The 15,071-nt window shown below is 39.4% G+C and overlaps 1 protein-coding gene and 1 gene segment (V, D, J or C); both read left to right on the forward strand.

Moving 5' to 3' along the window:
* Window positions 1-2,531: 2,531 nt before the first annotated feature.
* Window positions 2,532-3,127, forward strand: LOC114546414 (T cell receptor beta variable 16-like). The segment is given in 2 exon segments: window positions 2,532-2,610; window positions 2,715-3,127. Coding segments are annotated over 2 exon segments (459 nt in total).
* A 183-nt stretch (window positions 3,128-3,310) lies between these two features.
* Window positions 3,311-15,071, forward strand: part of LOC114547186 (immunoglobulin lambda-1 light chain) — a 34,415-nt gene continuing 22,654 nt past the window's right edge. Inside the window, exons 1-2 of the mRNA XM_028566424.1 lie at window positions 3,311-3,359; window positions 3,559-3,852. Coding sequence (XP_028422225.1) covers window positions 3,311-3,359; window positions 3,559-3,852 — 343 coding nt within the window. The remainder of the gene's footprint in view (window positions 3,360-3,558; window positions 3,853-15,071) is intronic.

Raw genomic sequence — 15,071 nt, forward strand, 5'->3', positions numbered from 1 at the left:
CTCCAGCTTTTTCCAGCATGAAGATTGTGCGAGACCAGTGTTTCTCAAATTTTTTTCAATATTGTACCCCCTTTGAATTGCTTTTTTAAGCCAAGTACCCCCTGACCAGCGCAAAACATTTTTGGTAGAAAGAAAAAAAAAAAAAAAAAAAAAAAAGTCTCTATAAAGGAGGTACAATACAGTGTCGGGAGTGATATATTCACTAAACAACCTTTTTTAAAACAAAAAGATTTAAATGCTACATTTCAAATGTTAAGTATCAATCACTTAATTCATTATTGTAGTATTATTTTAGGAATTATGCATGACATATTTTTAAATTAGCATTTTTTGCAAAAAAAAAAAACTAAATCATGTACCCCCCTGCAGTACTCCAAAGTACCCCTAGAAAGCATACACAACTGCACCTCTCCCTCACCTGGGCCAGTCAGATCACATCCAACTACTCCTGATCCCAGCATACATCCCGGTCAGAAGGACTATACAGTCAACTAGAAGGACTATCAAAACCTGACCTGACGCTGCCCTGTCCCAGCTCCAGGACTGCTTCCAATAAGGACATGGTTGTGTGCAATATGTTACACAACAGAGCCCTTTGTTTATTATTATTTCATCTTGCTTGTATGCTGCATAATTTACATTACAGCAGAGGTTGACTCAGAGTTCAATGTTCATACAGTAGTTCAATTATTATTTTATATGTCTTTGAATTGTTTTTACTTGAATACTTAATTTTAAATAAAATAACTTTTCATTACTATGCCCATTACTATCATCAGTGATTAAGTAACTGACTTTAAAAAACACATTTTTAAATGATATCGTCTAATTATCGTTATCGTCAATATCCCCAAAAATATTCAGATTTTTTTGTCCATATCACCCACCCCTCTCTCGCTGTACCGCTGGTTCTGCTGTTCTGATGTTGACAAACCGGTGGAGAGGAGGGGATGATAAACCGTAAATAATTTATAGAGAAGACATAGATTTGAATATTTTACCATGTTTTTTCAGTTAAGTAATCTGTGTTTTTGTAATATTGGACAATGATGAAAAATGCTTGGTTTGATGTCCAGGATTTTAACAGTTTGTTTTTGAAGTGATTGAAGAGGTTTCAGAGATGTAACATTAGGTTGTGACCAAATGGGTGTGAAAAAGTGATATGTGAGAAGATTCTAGAGTGCATGTACATTTTTGCTGCCTGTATGGACATTTGATGGCAAATGTATCTAAAGTTAGTGAGGTGAATTTGATTCGATTACAGTCCCTTTTTACATGTGATGCAAATGAAAACTTTGAATCAATTAAAACCCCCAGATATTTGTATTCTGACACGATCTGCAGCCTTTCCCCTAAAACTAAAACGTCTGGCTCAACACTGCCGTTTCTGTGGGACTTGGCTAAGAATATTGCTACCGTTTTTGATGTGTTCAACTGCAGGCAGGATTGTTTCAAGCAAGCTGTAATATTAACCATGTAGTTAGTGAGCTTCTCAGCCACCTGAGAGCTATCACTATCATGAACATAGACTACGGTGTCCTCGGCATATATCTGCACAGAAACATCAGAACGTGTTATTTAATGTGAGAACAACAAGGTCCTAAAATTGATCCTTGAGGAAGACCGGTGGACAGACTGAGTGCCGCTGATTTAAATGACTGGACTCTGACATGTTGGGAGCGGTCAGGACATACAGACATACATGTTTGGTTTAAACAGTATGGTCACAAATGACTGACTGGAGCTGTCATAAATGATTGTAAATAACGATTTTCATTCACTTAATGTAAAGTTAATGCATTGTCAGGGCTAGGGCTGCACAACTAATTGCAATTTTATCCAAATTGCAATATGGACTAGTGCAATATCCAAATCACAGAGGGGCGCGATATTTGTTAAAGGCAAAATGTGTGTCAAACCATTCTAAATGAAGTATTGTGGTGCTGCAGAGAAGTCCCGGCCTACAAATCCTATCCTACAGAAAACATTTGTTTGGTACAGATCCAAGCAAAAATCAAAAAAAAAAAAAAAAAAAAAAATCACACCATAATAATTTTAATTTAAGATTTAATATTAGTCAATAAAAATTAGAATAATGATACAAACATTATCGCTCCCTTTAATATCGTTAATCATATTGCAATCGCAATATCAGTCAAAATAATCGCAATTAGATATTTTCCTCATATTGTGCAGCTCTAGTCGGGGCAAACTTAACATTCTCACAAAATAAAAAAGAAATTAAAGTGCACTGCTTCCTCCATTAAAGCCAAACTTCTGCTCTACTTCTAACTAACAGACAAACTCAAATGTACCGTTAACGCCTGGGTGTCAGGGTTCATTTCAGGTCTGTCATATTGTTTCCTGTCATAAGGTGGCAGTACAGTATGCCAATGTGTACTGTCAGTTCAGGAGGAGGACAATGCATTATCACACCACCCAGACTAAAAAAAGTTGGATTTCCTGATGGGAGGGTTTACCCAGCAATATTCAGTAGAACTGCAATGATGAAAACACAGTAGAGATAACAAGGTTCTAAAATTCAGTCTTTAAAACACAACAAGATGATCGTAGTCTTCTGCATAGCCCTCAATGTCATACTGGTTTCAGGTAATGTACGTTTTCAAAACATTATCTAAAACTCTTGTTCTTTTACTTGTATGAGGACTCACACTCATACTAATGTGTCTGTTCTGTTGGTGCTTTTTCCACAGGTTCCTCTCTCAGTGACAAAGTCTACCAGACTCCAGCTAATGTAATGTACAACGAACAAGGAAAAACAGCCAAAATCCACTGTTCACACAGTATTAACAGCTACGACCAAATCCTCTGGTACAAGCAATCAAACGGACAACTGCAGTTCCTGGGATACATGTATACAACCAGTGGAAACCCAGAGGCTGGTCTGGGTGTGAAGATAGAAGGGAATGCAAATAAAGACCAAAACTGCACATTAACAATAGAAGAACTCAGCCTGAACAGCAGTGCAGTGTACTTCTGTGCTGCTAGGTTACACAGTGCTACATATCACTGCTCCTCAGTACAAAAACCTCCTCACAGCTGTGTTCCTTCCTCAGTATATCATTACTCAGATCTGTATGCTGAGCCAGTGGTGTGTAAAAGCTAGTTACCATGAGTTATATGCACAATGACACCACCCACCTAAAGACCTGGGAGGGTTTACTCAAAGAGGAGGCTGGAAATACTCAGTTAGTACAACTGCTTCATTCATTGTGACACCAAATTGATGTTCCTATTTTGAAATTTGTATTCAATATCACCAAACATTTAGAAAAACACGATAATCAAAATGATCATCATATTCCTTTGTATTACTTTTAGATCTATTCTGGTTTCAGGTAACGTACTCACGATTGTTTAAAAGACATTTTCATTCAAGTTCTCAATTTGTAAAGATTTGCTTGTGTACAGCCAGTCTCGTATACTGCTGCTTCAGACGTGTTTATACTTTTAAAAATATTCCGTTTGTCAATTTACAAGTGTTAATGCTCATGCTCATGTATTTGGTCGGATGCTTTCTTCATCCTTTTTCCACAGGTTCCTCTCTCAGTGACAACGTCCACCAGACTCCAGCTGACACGTTCAAGAAACCAAATGAACCTGCAACAATTAGCTGTTCACACAGTATTCCGAACTATGATCGAGTCCTCTGGTACAAGCAGTCAAAGAATAAAAAACTGCAGTTCCTGGGATACATGTATAAAAATAATGGGAACCCAGAGGCTGGATTGGGTATAAAAATGGATGGGAGTGCAGATAAAGACCAGACAAGCACATTAACAATAGAAGAACTCAGCCTGAACAGCAGTGCAGTGTACTTCTGTGCTGCTAGTTTACACAGTGCTACATATCACTGCTCCTCAGTACAAAAACCTCCTTATCACACATTCTCTTATCTCTGTATTACAGCTCCTCACACCTGTCTCTCTCCCTCTTATTAGGTGGCAGTATATCTGGGTGTAGGGGTAGTCGATAGGGCTGGGATGATATGCCTTTGTCCCGACTCGATTCTTTCACGATATACAAGTGCCGATTCGATTTGTATTGCGAATATCATTTATTGCGATTGTAGAAGTACTGTGGTTCGATAGTATGGAGTGTTGCGGTTTTCTTTTCCTTCTTTAACAAAAGTTTAATAATACACTTCTAGAGACAATATATTCGGAGACCAGTGTTTCCTCTAGGTTGATTTGACCGTGGCGGCCCCCCACAGCAACATTTCTGCCCCCCACGGTATCAGAAATAGGGCTGCATTTAGGGTTTCAGCTATCGATTATTTTAGTAATCGAGTATTCTACCGATTATTCCATTGATTAATCAAGTAATCGGATAAGAAATACTTTTGTTTTATTGAAGAGCAATAATAAACAATAGTTTGGTTAAATATTCGGAAAAAGCTACATTTTTATTGCCTACATTGCTTCCAATATCATATTTTAAAAAACTAAACATATTAAGTGCATTTAATTGTCATATTATTATTATATTGTTTTTTAAAGATTTTTTTTTTTTCCCCAAATGATATCAACCTCAAACTAAGGCATACATAAACATTACATTAAGTTGCTGGACTTCCGGTTAATCTAGTGATGGAATAGTCACGTTTTGAGAGGCTCCACTTCCTCCTCCAATTAAAGCAATTTAAGACTATATATTTTCTCGTGGGTAGTTGTGAATCTCGACGGTGGTTGCTGTTAACGTACGGTGGGGCCATGGTGAAGCCGAATAAAGCTAGAAACACCGAGAAACAAACTACAACCGAAGAAACGAGCGATGAGATGAATGCTAACCAGCTAGTAGCATTCAGTATGCCGCGACGGACGAAACGCCGACAATGACGGACGTCATGACTGCCATCAATAGGCTGAATCAGAATGTTGACTTTAAGTTTGAGCTGCTCAACGCATCTATCGCTGGTCTGAAACAGTCACTGGACACCGTGGAGCAAAGAGTTATCTCAAATGAAGGAGGGCTGAATGAACATGAGGCCCGAATTAAAAAGCTGGACCAGTGTTCAAAATGGGTAGGAGGCTAGTTCGCTCAGGGAGCAAGTGGACCACCTGGTGTCCAGATCTAGACGGCAAAACGTTCGGATTATAGGGGTTAAAGAAGGTATGGAAAAAGGCAACCCATCAGATTTCGTTTCGAAGTTTATTCCATCACTCCTGGGAGAAGGAAACTTCGGCAATAAGCCTGTCAAAGTGGATCGGGCCCACAGGGTCCGAGTGAGAGCCGCGACTGTCGGCCCCCCTCGTCAACTTATCGCAAGGATTCATCACGACTCAGTAAAGGAACAAATACTGAGGCTCGCTTCACAGAAATTCCCTTTACATTATGAGGGATCACGCATCTTTATTTTCCCTGACCTGGGCCCCACCGTAATGAAACAGCGACAGCGATTTGACAACATCAGGACCAGATGCAGAGCGGCGGAGGTGAGATGCGGGTTCCGGCATCCTGCGACATTTGTTGTCTCGGTTGGAGCGGACAAACGCACATTTAACAACCCTAAGGACACTGAGAAGTTCCTGGACGACAAAAATGTAGACCAGCGGTCCAGGGTTGGAAGAAAAAAAAAGAAAAGGGGAAAAAAGAAGACAACTTTCAAGCCAGGATAATACGGACTGACTCACTTGCAACGTTCCAACCTGCACAGTTTTTTCTCGCTTCTCGCGTTCTACAGGACAGGAGGAAGCGGACTAGACGGTATGTTACGTGCTCGGAAGGTTTGGACTTATGGGAAGTTGGTTCTCAGAGGGGAAAGGGCGAAGGGAGGGAGAGGGCCCCGGAGGACAACGCAGGGTGTTTTTTTCAATGTTTTGTTCAAATGCAGCTGTTTACATATTTTTACAATTCAACATTATGGTGGACTGTTTACACACATCTTTGGACAACTTCAAGCTGTTGCATAAGCACGTGGATATATCATTACATTGAGTATGGGGGATATCACAAGGATATTGAGCTGGAATGTGCGAGGATTAAATCACCCAGTTAAAAGAGGAAACATTTTGGCACATTTAAAAAGCTTGAAAGCTGATGTTATATTTCTCCAGGAGACACACATCAGCAATACAGCTAAAAACAAGCTAAGCATGGGATGGGGATCACTAATATATCAATCAAACTTTGGCGCCAGAGCCCGAGGTGTAGCCATAATTATTAAGAAGAATAAGAAAAAGAATGTGTTTGATCATGGGTGTACAGTCGGGGATCCGGAAGGTAGGTTTCCAATGGTATCAGGGACAATCAACTGTGTTCCTGTCACACTGATGAACATATATGGTCCAAATTTTGACAACCCCGCATTCTTCCAAAAGGTTTTACGTAGAATTCCAGAGGTCAGTGAGACAAACATTATTTGGGGAGGGGATTTTAACTGCATTCTAGACACTTTATTGGATAAACAATCATCAAGGCCTACTCCAAATAGCAAATCTAGAGATCAAATAAAAAATGCTATGCACAATCTAAATTTAGTTGACACCTGGAGGCTCCTTAACCCAAATACCAGAGATTACTCCTTTTTTTCTCCCGTTCTTAAATCCTATTCTAGGATTGATTTCATACTGCTGGACTCTAAACTAATCTCCAGTGTTGTGACTACACAATACCACAATATCTTGAGTGCTCATGCTCCTGTGTCACTGGACATTAGATTTAATATTCATAGAGGGGAACGCACTTGGAAATTTGATAACACAATTTTGAAAGAGAAAAGTTTTCTGGATTATATGTCAGCTAGGCTGCCAGACATAATTGCCACCAATGACACTGGAGATGTGGATGATTCAATACTGTGGGAATCAAAGCAGTGCTAAGAGGGAGCATTATATCCTATGTAGCATGTAGGAGGAAACAAGCAGAAAAGAGGTTAATTGAGTTAACTGAATCTATGTCTCAATTAGTGCATTCTTACAAAGCCTCGGCAGATCCAGATACGCTGAAAACCATTGTCTCCTATAGAGATGAGTACAATACAATTTTAACTGCTCAGGTTCGCAAACAGATGAGCAAAATTATAACTGATGCAATTTGAAATAGGAGATAAACCTCAGAAACTGTTGGCACGGCAGTTGAGAAAGGCCCAAGCCTCTCGTGTCATACTGAGAATAAATTCAGACACTGGGACTGTTCTTACTGATAAAACACACGTTTTATGGAGTTCTATTCAGAACTGTACAAGTCAAATGGTAATCATGACACAGGAGTAATTAGATAATTTCTCTCGGAGCTGAACCTCCCACAACTTAGCGATGGAGCATTGGCGGAGTTAGACAAGGACATGTCTATTGCGGAGATAGAAGCAATTGCGGAATTCCCAAATAAAGCATCTGGACCAGACGGATACACTATGGAGTTCTATAAATGCTTCTCTAAGGAGCTATCTCCACTGCTTTTGCGGTTGTTTAAACATGCAGCAACTATTGGTCAACTACCTCAAACGCTCTAGAAGGCAAACATATCTTTCATTTTAAAAAAGGAACGCAATGAGCTAGATGCCTCCTCTTATAGACCTGGGTCATTGATCCCTAACGAAACAAAGCTGATAAGCAAAATTTTGGCCAATCGTTTGAAAAGTCATATCCACACAATTGTGCACCCTGATCAAACAGGTTTTATTCCCATCAGACACATTCACGCCAACTTACGACGCCTATTCAATATACTATATTATTATATAATATATTTGATCAGGTCGAGTGGCCATATATGTATGAAGCCATGGATGCTTTTGGCTTTGGGAGGGGGTTCATTAATTGGATACAGATTTTATATGCTCACCCCACAGCTAGTGTAATCACAAACCAGGATATCGCTCCTCAGTTCCCATTATACCGAGGCACCAGACAAGGGGATCCTCTCTCCCCTTTCTTGTTTGCTTTAGCCATAGAACAATTAGCGACAGGCATACGTAAGCACCCCAGAATATCACCTGTCTCCATTAACTGGCAGAAACACCATCTGTCGATGTATGCGGATGACGTTTTGCTATAAGTAGCTAACCCATGTGAATCATTACCTGCAATTATGGAGCTGTTTACCCACTTTGGGTCTTTCTCAGGGTTTCAAATTAATTGGGATAAAAGTGAATTAATGCCTATATATTTACACCAAGATAGCGCTGCTCTGAACTCGGTACCCTTTAAAGTAGAGGTCGACCGATAGTGGATTTTACCAATAGCTAGGTTGGGCCGTATTTGCCGATAACAGATTAATTGACCGATAGAATTCATACTGGATAAAAACAAACATGACACTCCAAGTAAAACAGTGCTGAACCTTATTATAAAAATAAAAAAAACTGTATTTAACCATGAAAACATGCTAAATGAAATAAATATAAATATTGAAGTCAATAAAAGATATTCATTCAAACTGAAACAAGAAGTAATAAATAAATAAAAACACTTAAACTATCGGTTTAGAACAGTAACAGACGATCTCTGACCTGGAGGGATCCATCTTTCCCACTATATACTCCTTATATACCTTCCCATTGGTTGAAAACAAAGGCTTCATGGGAGATTCCCTTGTCGGTAGCACCTACTTTCTATGGGTAGGCAAAACCGATTAATCGGTCTACCTCTACTTTAAAGTTACTAAGGACAGGCTCACGTATTTGGGGGGGGGACTGGCTTCTTGATGAGAATTGGAATCTGAAAATAACACAATTGAAGCAGAACATAGATTTCTGGAAGACTCTCCCACTGTCACTAGTCGGGAGAGTAAACGCCATTAAGATGGTGGTTCTCCCACGATTCTTACATCTGTTTCAGTCGATCCCATCATGCATTCCACAAAGCTTCTTTAAGAAATTAGACTATTATAATTCCCTTTGTCTGGCAGTACAAAGCGGTGCGTATAAACAAGAAACATCTATGTAAAACAAAAAAAGAGGGGGGCTTTGGTCTCCCAGATTTCAGATGCTACTACTGGGTTGCACATTTACGCTGGCTTTCTGGAGGAGTGGTATATCCATTGAGAGCATGGTTGGAGATCCCCCAGCCTGGCTTTTTATAGAACAATCAGCCTGCTGCGGGACCTCTCTCCCGGCCCGATTGAACAGCCCTGTTAAGGTAAACAAATCTTTATACGGAGGGAACTTTCTAGTACACAACTGTTTGAAAGTCTGGAAGCAGATTAAATTGTACTTGAAAGCCCCAGACATGTTCATAGACAGCCCTATCTGCGACAACTATGCCTTTAAACCTTTGGGGACGGATCCTGCGTTTGCTCTATGGAAGGAAAAAGGAGTGGAATGTTGGAGGGATTTGTATCAGCATGGGCACTTCATGTCCTTTGAGCAATTAATGAACAAATATAGTCTCCCAGCCTCTCATCTTTTCCGATATCTACAAGTCAGGCATTTTATAAAGTCTTGCTTGTCTACACTTGCAGACATACCAAGGCATCACACACTCGAAAACATAACTAATGTTCAGCCAGGCAGAAAAGGAGCAGTGGCAATATTATACCAGTCATTGATCAACCATGCACCACCCAGCACAGATAGGTTAAGAACTGAGGATTCCCCTCACTGAGAAATTTTGGGATTCATGTCTTATGAACATTCATAGGAGCTCAGTGAATGCGAGACATAATCTAATACAATTTAAAGTAATACACAGGTTGCATTACTCAAAAGTAAAAGTAAGCAAGATGTATCCCAGCGTATCAGCATTTTGTAATAAGTGAAAAGACCCCTTAACTGAAATAGAGACGGATCAGGGACCCCCTACTACATATATTGTATAAAATGAAGCTGCATATTAATCTGGTCCTACAATAACTTTTAGGGCAGCCTAAAGCATTTATAGATACCTTTTTTTGCATAGAATACTAAGCTATTCAAATAGCCTTAAAATTGTTGGCATGATTTTATAAATCATGTTTTAATTAGGGACTACATTATTGGCCAGTAAGCCTATCATCAGTGGGGATTTATATGTGCTAATAATATGTTGGAATCATGTTTAGTTGTATATTTTGAAGTTGTAATATTTCGAAAAACCTTTCAAAAATTTACAATAATTTGGAGGCCCCCCTGCAGTGACTCTGAGGACCCCCTAGGGGTCCCGGACCCCTGTTGAAGATCCCTGCTCTAGCATGTGTCGTCAGCAGCAGATTGAGCAGCGTCTGGTGTGCAACAGTAATAATGATCCGTGCGGAAACACAGTCCATCAGTGATACAACGTTGGTAACATTGATTTAACGAAGCTTCGAGGCAGGTCATTTCGCATCGAGGATTTTTTGTAATCGAATTATTCGAGTTATTCGAGGAATCGTTTCAGCCCTAGCTACATTGTTAGAGTGCATGTCGGAGAACAGCGCGGACACGCAAGGATAACTAGCCAGTTGAGATTGTGTGTGTACGTCCTTGAGAACTGTAAGTCGTATAACTTATGTTGTCAGTTAATTTAAGCCTGGTCTTGTAAATTTAAATTAAGTTAACTGGTGATTTTTGTTGTTTATATTCTTCACCTGCGAACCTGCCCTCACTGCTAAAAAAAATCCTAAAGGAAACACTGCGGAGACATTTCCAAAAATAAGTTGTTTCCTAAGAAGAATGTACATCGCATCGTCAGTCAGTCATTTATTCATTTATTTAAGAATGTAAAGAAGAGGAGGATCCACTATGACACCACCCACCTAATGACTTCATGAGGATCTGCTGACAGGAGGGTTTACTCAAACAGGAGGTTGGAAAGACAATGATTCACAGCAACAAGATTTTGATCGTGTGTATTGTTCAATATAACCAAACACTTGGAAAACAAAATGATCATCTTATTCCTCAGCATTACTTTGAACACAATTCTGGTTTCAGGTAACATCAAAATCATTTCAAGTTTAACAAAATCTGTTTACACAACTCCGACACTACTGCAATGTCAGCTGTCTTAGTGGATTTTTTAAATGTCTTACGTTAGTCAATTCATTCAATTCACCAGGGTTTATGCTACTGTTGTATTTAGTCTGATGCTTTGTTTATGCTTTTTCCACAGGTTCCTCTCTCAGTGACAACGTCCACCAGACTCCAGCTGATGTCTTCAACAAACCTGATGAAACGTTAGAAATCAACTGTAGACACAGTATTCAGAACTACAACCAAATCCTCTGGTACAAGCAATCGGACGGACAACTGCAGCTCCTGGGATACATGTTAGCAACCAGTGGAAACCCAGAGGCTGGTCTGGGTGTGAAGATAGAAGGGAGTGCAGCTAAAGACCAGACCTGCACATTAACAATTGAAAAACTCAGCCTGAACAGCAGTGCAGTGTACTTCTGTGCCGCTTGGTTACACAGTGCTACATATCACTGCTCCTCAGTACAAAAACCTCTTTATCTCACTAATTTTGTATCTCTGTATTAAAGCTCACAGTGCCTCCGTGCACCTGGAATAAGCCTGTCTAACCAATGTCGGTCTCTCTTCTGATTAAGATCCAAAATTAGAATGGGAGGTCCTTTCTGTAGAGCGATGCCTTTAACCTCCCACCTCCCATTATAAAAAGCAGCCTCAGACATTCATCAGGTCTGCTGTGGCGGCGTCTCATGTTAACAGGATCACTATTATGACTCAAGTTCTCATTACATTTGTAGTCTCGTCTCTGTGGCTTCAAGGTACAAGGCTAAACATTAATATTTTTGTAAAGTGAAAGAGATAGATTTATTGTTATCCAGTGTATTTAATAACATGAAAACAGGCTGATGAAGACCTATAAATGAAGTCTCAAATTCTGACTATAAATCAGGGCTAACAAAGATTCAGTAATAGTAGACTTAAGAGAAATGATTTGATTATTTTTATGCATAAAGATAAATCACCATTAGCATTAAAGAGAATCCAGCATAGGAAAATATTGACCTGATAGTTAAAATATTAGGATTTTACACCCTGTACATTAATAATAACTTTTCGAAATTAACTAAAAGGAAAACCACTTGTATTTAATGTTGTATTTTCTCCACACAGGTCAGTGCCAGGATGTGAGCCAACACCCTGAAATCAGTTGGAGTTATGTTTCCCAATCTGCAGAGATGAACTGCAGCCACAACAAAGATATTTCTCATAACCAGATGTACTGGTACAGACAGCGTCCAGGGGAGACCATGACCCTCGTTGTCTACACAGCTGTTGGTGGACAGCCAGACTACGGGGGGGCTCCTCAAACCAAATATTCAGCCATCAAAGAAATCACTGAGAGCGGGGCTCTTACTGTGAAAGACTTGCAGCTTGAGGACAGCGCTGTGTACTTCTGTGCCGTCAGTAAACACAGTGATGTGACAAGTATGAGCAGCTGAACAATAACTGGTTGCCAACACATTTGGTGAGCGGATTAGGAACCAAATGTTTGCTTTGATATCGTTCCAGCAGGCGGCGCTGGAGTTCCAGAAATACTCTTCAGTTCAACACATGAAGCTCTAGGAAATATGATGTAGCAGGTTACAGAGGAGGGCATTAATAAAAGAGTCTAGTGAACCGTTGTTGGAGTCGAGCGCTTGGAGCCACTCAGTGTTCTGTGTTCATTCAGACAGACAGGAGGGCAACATGCCAACATTATTCCTCTTCTCTTGGCTCATTGGTAATCATTTTTATGACTCAGGAATACCACCTGATCTAAAGTTTGTATGTGGTTCATCCATTTTCTTTCCCTCTGTCGGTTTTCTTTTCTAGGGGTTTGTCTGGGTGATGAAGTCTACCAAACTCCTCCAGAACTTCTCAGAAGACCTGGAGACAAAGTCGAGCTGGTCTGCAGCCAGAAAAGACTTCAGTCATGCCTGGAAACCAGCTCTGAAACGCATTGGACATGGTCTGCAGCCATAGAAAGAAGTCTTTCAAAGAGCATTTTAACATCACTGGAGTGGTACCAGAAAACAGCTCTGGTTATATAAACCTGAAGGCCTCTGAAACGCATTGGACATGTGTATTACAGCAACATAGAACATCCCCTCTCTTAGACAAAAACTCTCAACCAATTTTAACATCATGGATGGTTTTGAATAAGAACCCCTCCCAGCCAGCTGCTCTTGAACAGCTGCCATCTGGATATTATACAACCTTCATCTTCACCCTTTAGCGTTTCAGTAGTGGACTACTGTTGCAGCTCCAGCAGGGGACCCTGGTTGAACATCCCTCTCTTAGACAAAAAAACTCTAGGATACAACCAACTTTAATCTATAAAATGAGTAACGTATTGGTTTTGAATCAAAATGAAGTTTTCTTTTTTTCTGTTGCCAGCAGATAATGACTTAAATACAATTAGATCCTACTGTATGAACCTGAAATGTATAATTATACAGTAAATACGTTATTTCTTTCTCTGCCTTAGGTTTAACGGGTCTTGATGTCCAGAGGCCTCTGATCTCATCTCCAAATCTGGAGACAAAGTGGAGGACCCAGCCATGATAAAACTGACTACAGGGTGATGCTCTGGTACCACCACCTGGAAAACTCTAGGAAACTCATTGGATATTTGAACTTTAAATCTATAAAAAAGGAAGAGCAATATAAAGAACATTTTAATTTGTCTGGAGATTTGGGGGTTAATACAGTAAAAAACACCTCTCTAATCATCCAAGTGGTTGGTCCTGAGCAGGATGCAGTGTACTACTGTTCAGCTAGCAAAGCACGCTGACAAATATCCCCTCTGAACCTAACAAAAACTCCACACAGTTCTTTATCATCAGTGGTTTTGAATAAGACAAGCTCCCAGACACCTGCTACTGTGGTTGTATTTTGGTTTGATGCAATCATACAGACATTAACTAATGTGACTGTTTATATCTCATCGCTTCAGTCTAATTCAACAAGGCACGTTATTTAAGCACAATTTATATATTCCACCAGTAGAACACAAACACTTTCTCATCACTACTTTATTTATATGAAAATGCATCAACGTGGCTGAAGCAACAGGCTCCTTTGATCGATGACTGGATAGACAGTTTATGACATATACAAAATGGAGAGATTGACATTATCTCAAACTTCGGTAAGAAGATTTTGCCAGCATATGGTTTAAGTGGACCGTATATATATTGCTCCCAGAGGAGTAGACTATATAATGCATACTATATGCATTTAATGTTTGTGGTACCAAACTTAACTTGTGTATAATTGAAGATTATACACAAGTTATCAAAAGACAGTCAAGTGTTTTGTTTGTTTGTTTTCTTTTTTGTATGTGAAATCCATGAGAAATGTGACTGGTAATAACCTGGAAGGTGGCCAGATGTTTTTTGATCGTACTGATGTGGCTTCTATTGCTTGTCTCTGTGTGTCTTTGTGACTACATCCCTGACGGTTTTTTTTCTTGCCTTGCATTTGAGAGGGTAGGGGTGCTGGGAAGGATGCAAGGTGTCTTTAATGGTTAATGTTTTTCTGTAATGCTCTGGATACCAATAAAATAAAAAAAATACTTCAAGGTGCAAGCAGGCATAAATACTGTATTTAATAATCCTATAGGGGCTGGGCTTTCTAAATAACCATGATCTGTTAAACACTAGGGGTATAAATCACACGTTTTCTCACAGAAATTATATTGATCACAAAGTCTGCCACGATATGATTTGATTTAATTCAGGGGCCTGCAACCGATACGAGACCATAAGCCCATTTAACACAATCGTTTACATTTATATAGGTATATTTACAAAAAGCAACTAAAGTATGATTTGACTATTTCATTACTAACCTCTTCCAGAAATTTTAATTAAAGACAAACTTCTCTTAAAAAAAAAAAAAAAAAAAAAAAAGAAGAAATATAAAGTGAAATCAAAAAAGTCAAAATAAAGGTGCATCTTAAAGATGACGATATGTATCGATATTTTCACTTTGTATCGATAATATTGGATCGTTGAGGATTGAATCCATATATTGATCTAGATTGATGCATCGTTAGGCCCCCATTAAAAAACACAAGGATGCAGATATTCAGCCAAAGTTTATTACTCCTCCCAACCCGCTGCATTTACTTTGAAGTTTTCATCTTTGCCAACATGTGTACAGTGACCATGTTTCTGCATCACTTCCCCTTCCTCTTTAA

Source organism: Perca flavescens, chromosome 20 (assembly GCF_004354835.1).
Source record: "Perca flavescens isolate YP-PL-M2 chromosome 20, PFLA_1.0, whole genome shotgun sequence".
In the NCBI taxonomy this organism is placed as follows: domain Eukaryota; kingdom Metazoa; phylum Chordata; class Actinopteri; order Perciformes; family Percidae; genus Perca; species Perca flavescens.